This window comes from Leptidea sinapis, chromosome 17 (genome assembly GCF_905404315.1).
Source record: "Leptidea sinapis chromosome 17, ilLepSina1.1, whole genome shotgun sequence".
In the NCBI taxonomy this organism is placed as follows: domain Eukaryota; kingdom Metazoa; phylum Arthropoda; class Insecta; order Lepidoptera; family Pieridae; genus Leptidea; species Leptidea sinapis.
Window position 1 is genome coordinate 8263375 of NC_066281.1, and position 19382 is coordinate 8282756.

The 19382-nt window shown below is 37.1% G+C and overlaps 1 protein-coding gene across 18 annotated transcripts in view; it reads left to right on the top strand.

Moving 5' to 3' along the window:
- Positions 1-19382, top strand: part of LOC126969038 (probable phosphorylase b kinase regulatory subunit beta) — a 47558-nt gene that overhangs the window by 9455 nt on the left and 18721 nt on the right. For 16 of the 18 annotated variants that reach the window (XM_050814303.1, XM_050814318.1, XM_050814316.1 and 13 more), the window contains exons 4-13: positions 1983-2265; positions 3047-3176; positions 3767-3918; positions 9515-9851; positions 10746-10835; positions 12767-12793; positions 14638-14792; positions 16241-16360; positions 17128-17238; positions 19201-19328. In XM_050814303.1, coding sequence (XP_050670260.1) covers positions 1983-2265; positions 3047-3176; positions 3767-3918; positions 9515-9851; positions 10746-10835; positions 12767-12793; positions 14638-14792; positions 16241-16360; positions 17128-17238; positions 19201-19328 — 1533 coding nt within the window. Of the gene's footprint in view, positions 1-1982; positions 2266-3046; positions 3177-3766; positions 3919-9514; positions 9852-10745; positions 10836-12766; positions 12794-14637; positions 14793-16240; positions 16361-17127; positions 17239-19200; positions 19329-19382 lie in introns of those variants that run through there. The other 2 variants (XM_050814320.1, XM_050814321.1) reach the window with 2 other exon arrangements.

The window sequence follows — 19382 nt, forward strand, 5'->3', positions numbered from 1 at the left end:
AATTATCTTATATCTTTAAACGAGCAATTCTTGTATATATATGATCTGAATCTCGGAAACGGCTCCAACGATTTTCATAAAATTAAGTATGCAGGGGATTTCGGGGGATCCATGTTTGAATGAGAAACGGTTAGAATAACATTAGAATACAAAGGTAAATTTCGCCACTAAATACAAGACTATTATAGCTCAGATGGGACATTGGGTGATCCGGAAAGCAGAAGACCCCGGTTTGAATCCAGATGTCCTATTAGTTTTTTTTTGTTCAAGTTTTGTACATTCTTAAAAATCCGAGCAAGGCTCGGTCGTCCGGATATTTAATATTAAGTTAGATTTAAGAAATAAAAACAAGCATTAAAATGAAGAAGTAAAATTATAAGGGTTTGATTTTAGGATTAAATTAAATTTTAGACACATATTTAAGGGTAAGGTAACAATCTTTTTATTATGAAGCCTATGGTAGATTTCTGATATAGCTGCCGCCATTGCCTTAAGCTATAAGCACTCCCCTGATCAGTTTAGTATGTTGTGTAGAGGCATGTGGACTCTTTTTTTATATGGAAAGGACAAACATTTTCTCTTGCAACACCAGAGGAAGCACAGGACCGTTGCCGGAAGGTGTACACACTTTTTTTTAAAGGCATCCATGTCATATCGTCCTGGATACACCACACAAGGAAACTCATTCATCAGCTTTGTAGTATGTGGAAGAAAGCTCCTTGAAAACTGCACTGTTGACGAACGCCACACATCCACATCGATGACATGCTAATTTGTGGCGTCTCATGCGAAGGTAGAGTTTGGCGGCAGGCATCAAGTGAAAAATCTCTTCGGAACACTCCCCTTCATAAATTCGAGCTGCTCTGTGTTGCAAGCAGCCAAATAGATCGAGCTGATACTGGGGTGTGCCAGACCAGAGAGGACAGCAATACTCCATATGTCCAATCCTCTAGAGCTGCGTTTTGTAGGGCGCTAGAATGTGGGCCAGCTTGAAGTTTTGTAGTGCTCTATTTATGACGCCCAAGCCCATCCATATAATAGGTATACCAGAAGATCAGTTGCCATGGCGAAAGCCGTACTGTCGGTCGTTGATGAACTGGTAACCTTCTAGGTTATACCAAGAGCTGGCGGTTAATTATGCTTTCAATGATTTTGATGAGCAGGGAGGTTGTGCGCGAAAAATTATTATGTTCCATTTTGTTATATCTCAAAGCTTATTCCAATATAGTTCTATGTTAAATTAGTTAAATATGAACGCACGTTACACTCTCCAACCGCGGATAGAATCACGTGTCCACAATCCAAGGACGATGAAGGTCACATCAATATTTCTATGATATGTGCAGTCTACTTGGATGACATCAAGTAAGGTCAACCCTGATGGCACGCTTAATTACAGTCGTCTAGAAAAGGCCTTTATCATAAACTTATAGAAAATGTTATTAAAATTTAAAGGATTATTTAGATGATAAGAAATGTGTCATACTCGAAAACGGTACTACTTGTGGTGGCAGGATGATCATGTTAGCCGAAACTCTGCTTCATCTTTTAAAAGTTAAACATTATTATATTTTTTACAAACGCTAATAAAATGCTCGCAAAATACCTTTACTTATTTGAGGTGTGTGTGGATTGATGCATCTGATGTACTCTACTTTTAACATATTAATTTATTTTTATGACTTATTAGTGCAAGGCATAGATAATTTGATGTTTGAGTATTATTGTTGCATCACTTCACATTATAATATTGTAGTTGAAAAGAATATTAAAAAAATGAAGCTGTTAATTTTGATTGCCACTTCTTTTCATTAAAGCTCAAACTTTTCCGAAATGGCGGTAAATGAAAAAAGAAACGAAAACTTGACATTGATAAGTGTCATCTCCTTGACCTGAATGAATAAAGTGATTTTGTTGCGATTTGATTTGAATATCATATTCTTCAACAAACATGCATAATTCAACAATCATTTATTTTGTAGGAGAATAGATGATGATAGAGGGAAGTCTCACGAATTAGGCCAGAGCACTGTAAAATGTATGAGAGGTATTTTAGAATGTTGGATAAAACAAGCGTCAAGAGTGGAAGCCTTCAAGACCAGGCAATGTGCAGCTCATGCATTACACGTAAAATTCCACCTGACCACAGGGGATCCTGTACTGTCTGATGAAGAATATCATCACTTACAAATTGATGTGGTGTCATTGTATTTGATATTTCTTGTGCAAATGATTACATCGGGATTGCAGATAATCTATACACAGGTAGGATTTATTTTCATTCTTTATATTGTGTAAAGATGAAGGTTTTAAGTAATGTGTGTTGCTAGGGATGATTTACGCTATACAAAATTGGTCTCTAACTTTGGGCCTGATGAGAAAGCTCATTGTCGCTCAGAGAGCAATGGAGAGGGCTATGCTCGGAGTTTGCCTGTGAGATCAAATGAGTAGATACGTAGGAGAACCAAAGTCTCACATAGCAAATGATTGCGAAATTGAAGTGGCAGTGGGTAGGACACATAGCTCGACGGACAGATGGTCTTCGGGGCAGCAAAGGCCTTGATTGTCGACCACGTACCGGAAGACGCGATGTTGGTAGACTCCCACAAGATGGACAGATCATCTGGTCAAGATTGCCAGAATAGGTTGGATAAGAGCAGCTCAGGACTAATCGTCATGGTGATTATTGGGCGAGGCCTGTCCAGTAATGCGCGTCTTCCGGCAAATATGATGATGATTGTATTAACTGCAATAATTTAAAGAGTGAATGTTGATTGAAATGCTGGGAAATTTTAAGCAAGGCATACATTCAAATGTCAGATCTGGTATTCACTGAAAAGTGGTAAGGTCAAGAGTAAAGAGAGTAAGAGACCGTGATTGAATGGATTGATAGGAGTGGAAGAAACCAGTGAAATATATCAGTATTGTGGCAAATGAAGTTTTGTAGCCCTATTGTTTGAGAGAGTAACTTTATGTGTATATATGTATGATATTTTTATTGTTCTCACAATCATAGACTTTAAACATGTTTGTCATATCATTACAGGATGAAGTTGCATTTGTGCAGAACTTAGTTTACTATGTAGAGCGTGCATATAGGACCCCTGACTATGGCATGTGGGAGAGAGGATCAAAATACAATGATGGCAAGCCAGAAATTCATGCTTCTTCTATAGGTATAAAGATTTAGAAAATAAGTGTGGGAATAGTATTATATTTTACTTCCCACCCTTTTCAGATTTAACACATATTATATTTTCCAACCATGATAGAAATCCAGCTCTGATTTTTTTTTTTTTTTTAATTTTAACTGTATTTCGGTGGCAGTCTCCTTTGCATCGGATGCCGGCTGTATTGTGGGTACTACAACTGCGCCTATTTATGCCGTGAAGCAGTAATGTGTAAGCATTACTGTGTTTCGGTCTGAAGGGCGCCGTAGCTAGTGAAATTACTGGGCAAATGTGACGACATCTTATGTCTCAAACGTATGGCGGACGCAGTTGTAGTGCCGCTCAGAATTTTTTTAATAATCCTCAGCGGCACTGCATTGTAATGGGCAGAGTGTATCAATAACCATCAGTTGAACGTCAAGCTCGTCTCTCGACCCTTTTCTTTAAAAAAAAAACTTAACCCAAAGATGCTCTATCTGAGAAAATGAGAGCTGCTTGGAAGCCTGAGGTGATTATTGAAAAATTATTCATGTAAATGAAAACAACTGTGTTGTTTATTCTTCCAAAGAAATATATTTTAGCTCTCTTGTTTTCAGGCATGGCAAAAGCTGCATTGGAAGCCATTAATGGCTGCAACTTATTTGGAGATAAAGGAGCGTCATGGAGTGTAGTGTACGTAGACATTGATGCTCACAACCGTAACCGTAGTATATTTGAAACGATGCTGCCTCGTGAATCCAGCTCAAAGGTTCTTTTGTTATTGTCACTCAATTTGATTTTTACAAGTGGGAGTCCTTTGCACAAGATGCCGGCTAGATTATGGGTACCACAACGGCGCCTATTTCTGCCGTGAAGCAGTAGTGCGTACGCATTACTGTGTTTCGGTCTGAAGGGCGCCGTAGCTAGTGAAATTACTAGGCAAATGATACTTAACATCTTATGTCTCAAGGTGACGAGCACAATTGTAGTGCCGCTCAGAATTATTGGGTTTTTCAAGAATCCCGAGCCGCACTGCATTGTTATGGGCGGGGCGTATCAATTGCCTTCAGCTGAACGTCCTGCTCGTCTCATCCCTTACTGTCATAAAAAAAATACCGGCTTAAGGGAAATTCAATTTTATGTTTACACACTAAGGTCGAGTATCGCATTATTAGCTCATTCGTAAAGAACTCATTCGAACTTCGTTCATTATTTCTGAATGTTCAAAGTGAACAACGAGTGACATTATGACAACAACGACAACAAGATTTAGATATAGGGCTGTGTGCTCAGTTTATGCTGTTTGAAATATTATTTTGAGCAGCTCTGTATTCATGACATGGCATATTTTACTAACAGCTGGATAATGTTATTAATTATTTCCAAAATCAAACTTTTGTTTTTGGAACACTATCGTCCTGAATTGTAACAATATGTTACGTACTATTTAAATAGTTATGTTAATATTGTTCAGTTCTCTATGTCTTTATAAATCTACTAGACTTTGTTTGGCTGACCCGACAGACTTTGTTCTTACATAATAAATAAAATACTGTTGACAAATGTCAAAAATATTAATTAACATCTAGAATTATTTATTCAAATATTCTCCCTGTTGTTATAATGAAATTGTTTCACAGCAGAACTGTCAAACAGTGCGTCAATAAATTCTCTCATAGAAAATATGTCCATACTTAAAACAAATATTGGAAATAAAAATAATTATGGGTATCAAATCGAAATAAAAACTATCCTATCTCTCAAGTTGGACTAAACTGCACTCCATGAAGTAATCCCCATTAAAATCCGTTTATTAGTTTAGGAGTTCACTGGAAACAAACATCAATATATTGGATTTATATGTATAAAGATAAACGAGCAATTCTTGTACGAGGGCTGCACTGAAAATTTCGGGAATCAAGGAAGTCACACATCATTACTATGTAAAAATGTATTTACTGCTTTTCGAAGTATTCTCCGCGAAATTTGACACATTTTTCCATACGATGGAACCAATTATTGAAGCCACCATCCATTCGGAAGTTGGGGTCTCCAAAATGGCCGTTTTGTAGTCGTCCACAGCTTCTTCAGGTGATGAAAATCTCTGACCACGCAATTTATTCTTTACTAGCTGACCCGGCAAACGTTGTTTTGCCATATAAAGTATAATTCACGCGATAGTTTTATAAGTAATAAAATATTGCCTATATTATAGCCTGTACATCATTTTGTTCTATTGTCAATAGTTTTTGCAGCGCACGCAAAAATAGGTTTTCGATTTTACACCTTGTGTTACAAAATAGCAATTTTATTACGGATCCCTAATTTAAAAAAAAAGCAGCAGCCTATAGCCTTCCTCGATAAATGGACTACCCAACACTGAAAGAATCATTCAAATCGGACCAGTAGTACCAGAGATTAGCGCGTTCAAACAAACACTGCAGCTTTATAATATTAGTATAGATTTTAGGGATTATAGAAATCATTAGGGCTTAGGTCGGGGCTGTACGGCGGATGGTCAAATAATTCTATGTTTTCTTGCTCTAAAAACTCTTTTCTTCTGTGCGCGGTGTGAGAACTCGCATTGTCTTTGTCCCTCAAGAGGAATAGTCGCAACATGGCCGGTTTTGGAGACAAACGTGGCCACCATTTTTTTTTGCAACACTCCGTGAACTTACAATTTTTGTTGGCCTTAACTCATTTTCGAACACCCAAACTCGTAACTGGTTTTTTGTTTCGGGTTCGTACGTGTATATCCAGAATTCGTCACCTCATACGATGTTGTATACAGCATTTGAGGATCCTGCGTGGAATCTTTCGAGAGTTCTGACGCACCAAGTAACGCAAGCCGCTTTTTGCTCTTCACAGACCAAATGCAGTATCCATCGGGAGAACAACTTTTTTACACCTATTTATTCATGCAAGATTATTTGTATTTGACTCATGCCAATGTCTAAAGTTGCCTTAATTTCGCGGTATGTCACATGTCGTTCTTCCTCAATCAGCTTACGCACAGCATCAACGTTTTCTATGGTGACTGCAGTTTTTGGACGACCTTGACGGGGATCATCACTGAGCTTGACACGTCCACGTTGAAATTCAGCAAACCAGCGATAAATTGTATTTTTGGATGGGGCTTCATCACCAAATGCAGAAATCATCCGGTCAACACACTGTTTTTGTGTTAAACCACTTCGAAAGTCGCTCTAGAATTTTGAAATAGAAATAGAAACACGCTTTATTAGCAATAAAAAACACTCACACAAAAAACAATAATTTACAATATGAATTAAAATATTAAAATACTAAATTAAATAACGTAACAAATATTATAAAAAATTAATAACAAATAAATAAAAATAACAGTGTGAGCGTGATTCCTTGCTAAAAGGAGCTGACTCAGTATATTGTTGTGTCAGTGCAGAAGACACCAACACAACACTGGTTTTCAGCAGCCCCTCGTGACATTTGAAGTAGAAAGTTCCTTTAGTCTTCCCATTGCAAATTAATTTGCGTAGGTATCAAAGTAAGTAGTGTAATAAAATAAAAATAAGTAAATAATTGTAATAATAATAAATATTAAATCGTACTATAAACTATACGTAACTGTATATAATATAATAAAGGTGGCATTAGGTACTATAAATGAGATATAAATATATTGGTGAACATTAAATAATGATAAAAATACAGAATTGTGTTAATTTATAAGATACATTGCACATCAAGGATAATTATTATATAATGATTCTAAAATAGTTTTTTTATATTTCAATCTAAAATTTTGGACATTTTTTAATAATCTTAAAGGTGGCGGTAAATTATTCCAGCACTTAGTAGCACTGTATCGGAAACTACCCCTGAACGCTGTTGAATGATGCCGGGGCACCGCTAATATCTGCGAGGCAGATCTGGTCTTAATATTATTAGCACTGCGTTGCCCATTCAAGTTTATTATACAAGTAAAGGGGTACTTTAATGTGTATGATACCGAAAAGCAACGTTGCTAAATGCAGACACCTCCGACCTTCCATGTTAAGTATATTGGCGTGTTTTAAGTATGGAGTTATGTGTTGCCTGGGTGGAATATTCCAGCAGAATCGGGCGCATGCATTTTGTAATCGTTGGATGGAACATTTTGTTTTGTACAGTAACCTTGGACCATACACCACGTCACAGTAATTAAGCTTTGATAGTACAAGCGCGTCACATAATGTGACTCGAAGTTCTGTACTTAGATATTTTTGAATTTTGTAGATAACTTTCAGTCTATAAAAACAATTCGATAACACGGCTTATATATTTTTCGAAGCGCATGTTTTCGTCAATTATTAAACCTAAGTTACGCGCCTCGTGGACCCGCTCAATCTCTGTGTTGTTAATCATGACCTTCGGATTGTACTGCTCAGTCGTTTTCACTGACATAGGGGTGCCAAGGATTATAAATTTTGTTTTTGAGGGATTTAAAATTAATGAGTTACGGTCTGACCAACTGCAAATTTCATTAAGATCGGAATTTAACAAATTTGTGGCACGTAACGTATCCTTGGGATTAAATGAGATATACAATTGAATATCGTCAGCGAACATATGATACTTTGTATTTTTTATGTTGTAGATTATATCTGCACTATATAAATTAAAGAGAAGTGGTCCTAAAATTGATCCCTGGGGAATTCCTCTGTTGATAGGAGCACAGCTAGATAGTTGATAACTGCCGTTATCATCTTTGACTGCAACTGTTTGGGTTCTGTTATTTAGATAGCTACTGAACCATTGTACAGCCTCCGGGCTCACTCCGTAGTACATTAACTTGGAAATTAATAATGATGTATTAACAGTATCGAATGCCCGGGAATAATCAAGCAGTACTAGCATAGTGGCTTTACCTTCCTCCTGAGCCTCCAAGATATTGTCAACTACATCCAGTAAAGCAGTGGTAGTACCTCTTTTTTTCCTGAATCCTGATTGGTGGTCCGGTAATATATTATTAGCTTCCAAAAAATTGTTTATGTACAATTTTTTCAATAATTTTCGATGCGCAAGGAAGTATGCTAATTGGGCGAAGATCTGTGTACAGTTCAGGGATATCTTTTTTAGGTAAAGGTCGCACTAGTGCGTGGCGCCAGAGATTTTCTCGAGTCTATTACATTTTCTCAACGACTAAACAAGTTTGAAAAGACCTTGTGACAAGACCGAGAATCTTTTTTTAAATAAATAAATGGTATTCGATTTTTAAAACAAAGGAGTTTTAATATAAAATATTTTAATATGACAGGAACAGTGGAAATATTCCATTCCCGATACTTTTAGTGCAGCCTATGTATATATATAACCTGAATCTCGGAAACGGTTCCATCGATAAAAAAAATTTGGTATACTGGGGATTTCAGGGGCGATAAATCAATCTGGCTAGGTTTCAATTTAAAAAATCGTAGTTTTATCTGTGTTTTTATGAGAAACAGCTACAATAACATTAGAATTCAAAGGTAAATTTCGCCACTATATACAAGACTATAGCTCAGATGGGACATTGGGTGATCCGGAAAGCAGAAGACGCCGGTTCAAATCCAGATGTCCTATTTATATTATATTATACCTGAACAAAAAGAAAACTCTTTTTGTTCAGGTTTTGTACACTCATAAAAATCCGAGCAAGGCTCGGTAGTCCGGATATCTTAATATATATAAATTACGTGACACGTTGTTTGTCCGCGATGGACTCCCTAAACTAATGAACAGATTTTAATGGGGATTACTTCATGGAGTGCAGTTTAACTTGAGAGATAGGATACTTTTATACTTTTGATTTGGGACCCATAATTATTTTTATTTTCAATATTTGTTTTGTATGGACATATTTTCTATGAGAGAATTTAGTGACGCACGGTTTGACAGTTCCACTGTGAAACAATTTCATTATAACAACATTTTTTTTTATGGAATTGGAGGACAAACGAGCGTACGGGTCACCTGTTGTTAAGTGATCACCGCCGCCCACACTCTCTTGCAACACCAGAGGAATCACAGGAGCGTTGCCGGCCTTTAAGGAAGGTGTACGCGCTTTTTTTGAAGGTATGCGCGGTACTGTGCCCTTCCCCAGAATACGAAGGGCAGCCCGAGCTAGAGTGCACTATCTCTTTAGGGACCGCTTTCATAATCTTTGTTGGGGAAGGGGGGAAATGGCCTCCGCGCCTCGACTATAAATCTCGATGTTTTGAAATATTATTGGCAAATTCCTATAAAACAGTATTTTTTTTATTATCTAAAGAACAACGTCTGTCGGGTCAGCTAGTTATATATAAAGATTGGTATTACACTCAACTGATCAATTCAATAATTAATAGACATGATTTCTCTTTAAGGGTGTTGATGCGGCTCTGTTACCAACAATATCGTTTCCGGCGTTCGCAACCCATGAAGAAATACTAGTACAACTGACAAAAAATAATATATTGGACCGCTTGCAAGGCAAATATGGTTTTAAGAGGTTCAGTCGCGATGGATTCAAGTGTGTCCTGGAGGATGGAAATAGACGCTACTATAACGAAGGAGAACTGAAGGAGTTTGACGGAGTGGAGTCTGAGTGGCCATTGTTTTATGTGCTGATGATTATTGATGGGGTGTTTCGCACACTGCCTGACCAAGTTGAAGAGTACCAGAAGCTGTTGAAGTCCAGAATCTATATGGATGAGTTTGGAGGTAGGATATTCACTACAGATTGAGTTTAAAATTTTGACATAATAATAATAGTGACACACTCTGACACAAATTATCTTGCCCCAAACTAGGAATAGCTTGTACTATGCAAGACAACAATATATTTAATACAATATACTTACTTAAACATACAGAAATACAAATAAACATCCATGACTCGAAAACAAATATTCATATTCATCATATAAATGATTGCACCTACGGGATTCGGACCCAGGGCCCTCTAACTCAGTAGGCAGGGTCACTAATCACTGGGTTATAGGGGTCGTAATAATGCATAGCATGTGCAAACATAAATATTAAAAATAATTATCAGTAGCGGAAACAGCCAACTTTTTTGTGCGCATGCAAATGATAACAGTGCTTAATAGAACTATTTAATACTACATCACATTTTGTTTGTTAAGGCGAATGCTTTCTTGCTTATTAAGGTCAGAATCAATCATGAAGTTTCACATACCAAGGGTAGAAAAGGACATAAGGTAAGTACATTATATACCGTTATTCTAAGATTTCTTGAAGATACGTGATCACGAATTTTTATTAAGTAGCGGGCAGAATAAAGTCATCCATTGTGGTCAAGATCGTTCAGGCTGTTCTAGGACATACAGCAAGACATATACATATAATTTATATAAATTCAAATAACGTTGAATTGGTGTCAGTGATTGGTTAATTATACAAAATAAATGAATTTATATAATAGTAAAGATAAAACTAAAACGTTTTTAGAAATTTAAATAAAAATTGTATCGACACTGCATTTTATTAAAAATATAATGGACTACCCAACACCATGCGTGTTTGATGAAAAATATTTAAGTACGTTTCCGTAGGTAGAATATATATTAACTTCTATGTTTTTATGTATTTCAGATCCCGTCATACCTTGGTACTATTATGTACCCAGCGACGGAATCGAAAATGAAAGGAACGATCCTTACTCTGTGCGCAGACTTCCTGCAAGTAAGTGTTAAATATTTTTGTTATAATATGTATATTTTAAAACTTATTTAGTTTATTATACAGGATGTTAAAAAATCCTGTACTATATCTAAAAGCGTATATTGGTATCAAGTAGTGAGACGAAATAAACATTGATTTTCAGAAAATAAATAATAATAAAAAAGTGAAAAAAAAAAGAAAATTAACGTACCCAATTATAAAACTCTGGACACCTCTGCCTGCGGCCATTTTTGTTTTTACCCGCCCACACCCATTTCATTCATGTACTTGCTAAGGGTACGCGGGCAGGCGGCTGCAAAAACGAATATTTGTAAAACACTTTAATTCATCATTATGTCTACTTGCTCAGTGTCTCTCAATCTGCTGGACGTGACCGCCACTGACACCGATTAGTGCGACGTTTCACGACATTGGCACTGACCCGTTGTAACACTGTCGTGTCAGTTTTAATTACTCGAATAACATAAAAAACATGACACGTAGCAATATAAAGGCAATATAAGAGTAACTTTCTAATGCCTCAAAGTGACAAGCGCAATTTTGTGTTTTACAAAATACTTGAGCAGCACTGCACTTATTCTAAAGTACACTTATAATGAAATAAACATTACTCTTGATTAAAAAAACACCTACAACACAGTTATTAATAAGTTGTTTTATTTAAATCATAAATATTTCAGTATTCTCGGTATGGGGGTACTACAAGGGTTTCTTTTTGGACCGTTTCTCTTCCTTATTTACATTAATACTCTCCATCTATCCTATGTACCTAACCGTGCAGAAAAAACACCAAAGGTTAGTATTGTTTGCGGATAATTTTTCACACATATTCAAAATGAAAAAAAAAACTACGTTAAAAAAAGAAGTTTCTTGCGCCCGTTTTTTTAGGTCTGAGGTATAAATATTTCCAACGGGTGGTTGTTTCTGGCGTTTAATAAGTGATTGTAAATTACATGGTTCCATAATTGAACCTTAAACCGAACTATAACACACACGTGCATAATAATATTACACACTAGTGCATAATAGAATTAGCCCTACAAAGTTAAGTTAGTAGTTAGCTGCAAATGATATGAGAGTAAACAGAGCATTTTCAATTTAACCGTAATACAGTTTTTTTAACAACACAGAGGTTTTATGCCGCTGAAAATGAATAAAATTTTTGAAATAATTTAATGTCCGTAATCAAGATGAAAAAATATAGTATTATTATCAAATTATTTATATTTCACAGTATTTTATATGAAATATATGCATTTTGTAATTATTTTTATTATTATATTATATATATTTTAATAATTTATATATTGATTTTATCACTAATATTATAATTTTAAAGTATCAATGACCTAAAGACCTTGCGTTTGGCGCGTGCAAAAAAACTCTTGCGCGCATTTTCTCTAACTTTCATATTTAATAATTTAAACGATTTATGAAATACATAATGTTTTTTCCTCGCATGTGTGTTGATAAAGTGCGTATGAAACTCGTGAGCAACTTACCTACTCACGTGGCACGAGGCTGATTTACGCCCTCGCCTACGGCTCGGGCTGCAACCCACAGCCTCGTTTGTGATGAGCAACTAAACTCACTTGTATTATAATACACATCTTACAATACTAAGTGTTTATATTTCTAACAGTTAAAATTAATCATAAAGATCTTATAAATTAGATCACTTTAAGACAACCAGGGATAACCAGGGTGGGTTATAATAAATTTTTTATTTTAATTCTTAAAAATTACAAAATATGAAAAAAATGTTGTTAGGCCACCATTACTTAGTCATGGTCTCAATAAACAGTATTTGTTCAGTTGATCTGAAGTTGAAGAATCTATCAAAAATCCAAATAAACTGTATTAAAATAAAACATATAACTTAAAAATTAAATTTTATCTTGTAAACCCAACAAACTACATTAATATTTCAGGTGAACATGGCGATTGTGATAATAAAGGTAAAACTGTTTGTATTGCGAGCTCTTGTCTTCTGATTTCTATCTTTCTTATGTCTTCATAAGGGCATAAAAGCACGCCTAATTCTTTAGATGCTTTCTGCACAATATATTCTAATTTGATGCAAAATCCTTCGCTTCCATTATTAAAAAATGTAAAATATCTTCAAATTTAATTTGTTTTGGCCTGGGATGTAGAACACAAATTCTGCTGTTGTAAATAATACTCATTATTAGCCGGGTACCGACTGAGTAGTAGCAGCCTCGCGAGGCAGCCGTGCGAGGCAAAACCTCGGTCGGTCAAGACGTGCCTCGACTGAGGCAACACATGTAATGCCTCGTGCGGTAGACCAAACCGAACGTTGTCGGTTTTTGTCAATGATCAAAAGCGTTTCGGTAAGTTTGCCGCGCGCACACAAGACGGTTGTGTTATGTCTCTCATGTTTAAGGAACGACGGGATCTTTTTCTGGTTGTAATAGTAAATGTTTCCTCAATATTATGAACAAAGAACTTAAAATGCCAAAGGCGTTGTCCACAACTCTTCTTGCTTTGGACAACCTGTAATTTGTTTTTATTATCTTATTTGTGCAAGTCGATGAATAATGCAGTGGCGGATATAGCTTTCTGAACGTACGGTCTCATGCAAACTGGACATAAGCCACATTAGGCAGTATTTGTTCCACTTCACGTTAAGCTGAGAGCTCGATGGTGACTCAGCCTCACGGTGGCTCGACCTTGCCGCGCGTGGCAGCTTCATGCAAAAAATCTATAGACCGAGGCGACCTCCCGCGGCAAACGTTAAGCGGTAAATTCCGAGGTTTCATTACGAGTCTGCTCGCTCAGTCAGTACCCGGCTATTAACTTACAAACAAATGTGGAACTTAAGAGTTCTATAATCCAATACTAACAGCGTTTTTTTTCTTTCTAACAATTATAGGTACTAGATTTATATAACATATTATTTACTGCTAGAAAGCTGGCACCCCTCTTTCTAAAGTGTTTCAAATCTGACCTAATTTAATGTTGATGTTATAGTTATTTTTTGCTTTTCACTCTTATTTGCTTTAAGCACGGTTGTCTATTTTTCACTACTTTATATATAGTACATAATTCTCCTTTGTTAATGCTTTCCTAAGGGACATATTTCTCCGGGACACCATGGTGTCGCAACCAGTCGCATCACACTGGAACTGCATCAAAATGTACCTCGAACAGATAGCACTACTGCTGTAATTGTATATATACATACATACCTAAGTAAAGTAGGAAAAGAAAGTTCAAGAGAAAAAAGAAACAGTGGGTTCAGTAGCATTTCATTTTTAAATCTCTATCAGAATTATCCTAAATTGATGGTCTGGTTTGAATTTTAATAGTAAACCCTTCTGTACCGAAATAATACATCGCATGGAATTAACAAAAGCAATTAAAAACAAAAGACGTACGTGTTGCATTGAATGAGGTGGAAGCCTTACTGGCGGCCATGTGAGTGAGACACCATATAGCTCTATTGTCATTAGTGGTGGCGCGACCAGTAACATTCTGTGCACGCGGCCGAGCTGGTCGCGCCGCCAAACGGACTCTAGGTGAGTAACTATCTATAGAGCTGTATACATTTTTTGGGAGCGGAGACTGGTTGCGCCGCTATGGTGTCCCGATGAAATATAGCCCTAAGTGCACAGCTTAAAATACTTAACAGTCTCCGCCAATATACTCACGTAATTGGTGATAGTACGCCATTTAATTTATTAATAAGCCTCAACCGATGCTATTTTAATGCTTATTTGTTATAAACAAATATATTTATAGAAATGTTCCATTTATGAAATATATATTGTTAACAATTCAGATAGTGGCGGATTGTTCTTGTGGGCACAGTCGCTGTTCGTTCTCGCTCAGTTGTTGACCGGCGGACTGCTCCACGTCAACGAATTAGATCCGATCAGGCGATATTTACCTTCGTACAACCGCCCCCGTCGCGCTGGCAGATACTCTGCTTTCCAGGTATTTATTTATTTTGATTAAAACGGTTACAATACCAATTACATTAATCAAGTACATTGCTATTGTTAGATACTATTATCTGTTAGTAAATAGATCACAATCAGGTCGGGCTACCGCCAGAAGACGGTGATATCTGCTACGACAATAATAATTGTCAGGTGTATACAATCGAATCAACACATTACGAATATCAGGGGCATCTATTAAGCTCCGGCTAACTTTAAGTAAGGTCTGCCTGTTCGAGAGCCCGTTTGGTTTCCAGAGTGTTGTATCCGAGGCAACCGATGAGATTACGCCGTCGGGTACTAGTAACGCAGTTTGCGCTTATACAAGAAACGCAAAAATGCTTTTTGTACTTTCTCTAGCATTTCTATAGAGCGCATCAAGTCATTTTCGACGTAGATGTGTGAGTTCTCTCTGAGTCTTCTACCGCTATTATCTATAAACCGTACTAGGAGTGCTCAGAGAAATTCGAATTGATTCCAAGCAGCTGAATTCCACCACCGCATAACATCAAAATGCAAAATTCCACCCGCATCTGGTATTCTATAACCGCTCTTTTTGCGAGGAACTTACTTTACCAGTGGGAGGCTCTTTTGCACAGGATGCCGGCTAGATTAAGGGTACCACAACGGCGACTATTTCTGCCGTGAAGTAGTAATGTGTAAGCATTATTGTGTTTCGGTCTGAAGGGCGCCGTAGCTAGTGAAATTAATGGGCAAATGAGACTTGACATGACTGTTATGTCTCAAGGTGATGAGCGCATTGTACCTAGTGCTGCTCAGAATTTTTGGGTTTTTCAAGAATCCTGAGCGACACTGTATTGTAAAATGTCAGGGCGTTTCAATTACCATCAGCTTAACGTCCTTATTTTTATATAAGTATTTATATTATTTCTAAACGATAAAATATCAGGTGAAGTCAATAAGGGTTATTTTTTCTTTTCATGCAATAACAGGCTAAGCCGACGTATGTGAGTATCAGAGATGATGATCATATTTGTTTTTAGGAAATAAATAAGTCCAATTTTAAGGCTTCATACTTGCATGTCATGAGTTGATGAGTTAATTAAGTTTATACCCTGCACGAGGATTTAAATGTTCTTGGGTATTAACTTTCATAAAAAATTTTTAATATATTAAAGTTGTTCAAGTTTCCGTATTAATTTTAATGACTTTTTAAAGGCAGAATGTACCAACCGTTGGGAAGAAAATCCGCAGGCCTGAAATTAACAGGCGTGAAACTGCAGGACATTTGAAACTGGTTCTCGGAGGCGGAAAATCCGTTGTTTTTAGCGACCTTTAAAAAAATTCTGATGCTTGGGTTGTTTAACGCCCGGTGACGCTCTTTGATTCCTCTGAAGAGTAGTATGGGTGGCAGAGGTCGCTTACCATCCATCCTGATAAACACTTACAATGCGTAAAGAAAAATTAATTATTTTGATACAGGGAATAGCGACAGATCTGGTGGTACAAGTGGTGTTGATCGCAGAATCCATGCGGCTCCAGGCAATGATGGGAACATATGGGATTCAAACGCAAACACCCCATGAGGTAGAACCGGTGCAGGTAAGCTTTACTCGTTCTTTTCATTATTAATCTATCTCGGCGCGTCGTATTTTTAGCTATAGCCGTCATTTTCGATCCGGCCCTTTCTACTATTATTTTAATAACTACATGCTCTAAAACACATTCACATTTTGTTGACTAATATTGCACTCTATTTTTCGCGGCAAACATTTCCGATCGATATGACTTGGGGGATCTCCAAGACGTTTAGTTGTGCTGAAGTCTTTGAAGCGCAGTATTGACAGCACCAGCTGGTGGTCCACCACTGTGACAATTTTCCCGTTTTCTATATATATATATTTAGTCACACACACAAATTATCTTGCTTGAGGCATTACATGCACTATGGCTGCAAGACAACGGTATATTTACCTATTACAATATTCTTGCTTAAAAATTCATTAACATATCCATGACTCGGATACAAACATCCATATTGATCATAGAAGTGTTTGCACCTACTGAGATTCGAAACACTGACCTCTAGCTCAATAGGCTGGGTCACTAACCACATTACTAAACGCTGTCAGCGCGCTTAACACGCACAGTAACAGCTCTGCTATGGCGAAGATAGCTCGAGGGACTTGTTTCAATTGTTTTAGAGCAAAATTGCAATGGCAAAACTGTAAATTACGTAAACTTTGGGCATTGCTCCATTGCTGGTGGTATTTTTACGAAATCAGTTATAGTCATGCTCATTCTTGGAATATTTCGCGTTGAAATGGCTATGCTTCGATGTTCATTGGTCTTCAATTTTTTTTACGCAGGTGTGCAGCTCTACTCAGTTAGTTCATGTGTACAGAGAGCTTGGCGTATGTCCTAAATTAAAGCTCACAGGGCGTCCTATTCGACCGGTTGGATCCTTGGGTACAAGTAAGGTATGTAGAAAGATATCACAAGAAAATTCGAAAATAAATTTCTTTTTCAGCTTTCTTACCTTTCTTTCGTACCTTCTGGTTAAAGTAAATAACACAAGTAATTAGTGTCCTTGCTGATTTCCCTATTGATCAAAAAGTTCACTCGAAGGTAGGCTATATGCCCTGCCCGTTACAAAATTCTGAGCTGGATGCATAAGGTGGAAACTGTATTATAAAATATACCGATACTATAAAATTATTATACTTCAGTGACTTTATTTTTATGAAAATAAGGTACGAGACGAGCAGGACGTCCAGCTGATGGTAATTGATACGCCCTACCCATGACAACGCAGTGCCGCTCAGGCTTCTTGAAAAACCCATAAATTCTGAGCGGCACTACAAATGCGCTCGATACCTTGAGACATAAGATATTAAGTTTCATTTGCCCAGTAATTTCACTAGCTACGGCGCCCTTCAGACCGAAACGCAGTAATGATTACACATTAATTACTGCTTCACGGCAGAAATAGGCGGCGTTGTGGTACCCATAATCTAGCCAGCTTCCTGTGCAAAGGAGCCTCCCACTGGTGAAACGTGACTATTTTCAAGAGGGGAAGAGGAAGAGCACTTCCATAAAAATATTTCGCCAAATGAGTCTTTTCGAAGTCAAACGAGCATACGGGTCATCTGATGCTAAGTGATCACCGCCGCCCTTATTCGCCAATAGTACTCTGGGAATCACAGAAGCGTTGCCGACCTTCTAGAAGGTGTACGAGCTTTACAAGGTACCAATGTCGTATCGTACCGGAAAACCGAACGAGGGAGCTCAATCTACCGTCCTAAGGTGGGTTATGTAGTCTCAATGGTCCAGCCGATAGAAAAATGATTAAAATTAAAATGTAATGTATTTCTTAAAGCCTTTTAGATTATAAAAGTATTACTAACTAGTTAAAATACTTCTTATATTTTATATATCATCCCACTGCTGTGCAAAGGCCTCCCCTTTTTTATGGAATAGGAGGCAAATGAGCGTACGATTCATCAAATCACAGTAGCGTTTCCGGCAGGTTAGAAAACTGTACACGCGTTTGAAGGTACCCATGTGGTATCGTCCTGGAAACACCGCACAAGTAAGCTCATTCCACAGCTTGGTTGTACGGGGAAGAAAGTTCCTTGAAAACCGCACTGTGGTGGAACGCTACTAGATGGTTGTGATAATATCCTAAATTGTGGCGTATCATGCGCAATTGGAATTTGGCTGCAGCAATCAGGTCTAACAGCTCTTCGGAACGCTCCCCGTGATAGATACGGTAGAAGACACACAATGAAGCAACGTCTCTACGCAATGACTTCTTCAGTTCTCTTCCATTTCTCCTTATGACCTACACTACAGTTGGTACTAGATCGCAAAAACCATTCATAGTTAACAGATGTCACTCAAATGCTGGTTTCTACGAATTTATTCAATAAAAACTTTGTCGCTGTTGATATTGATTTAGATTTTAGCACAATTTAAAAATATAATAAATAAGAGAATAACTGCAATAAATGATCTAAAATTAAGCTTATAAATTCTGTAACATTAGTCTTTTTTGTTTAATGTTCTTTTTCAGTAATCGTTAGTTACTTACACTGTCCTTATCACATTAGAAACTTTAAATCTTAGTGAGAAATTTCTAAGGAACAATTATTTTAGCATAATATATTATATGCCACTTATATGTAAGTACATAGATTTAAGATAATTGTTCTGTTTTTTTCTCGAAATAAATAAAATAAAATATTATTTGCTGTGCCACAGCAGTCCGTCGTAACTAACTAGCTTGTCTCTCCAGATGGAGAGACGACTGGTACGAGATCGTACCAGTTCTTCCTGTTCTTCTTTTGGCATCTAATGGGTTGGTCCCCATATATCGAATGATGGAGCAGTATAACTACAAACACCAGTTTACTTATCCTTGATATGTAATAACTTTTCAGATATACCGAGTGTGCGGTATGACAGTTCTCTGCTACCCGTTGATATTCGAGGTGTCCGAGTTCTACCTCTATAGAGACATGGCGCTGCTCATCGACGATATCAAAACGGAGTTGCAGTTTGTTGGAAAGTTTGTATGATCGCATCACACTTAAAAGTCCTATTAGGTTAGAGCTTCGAAATT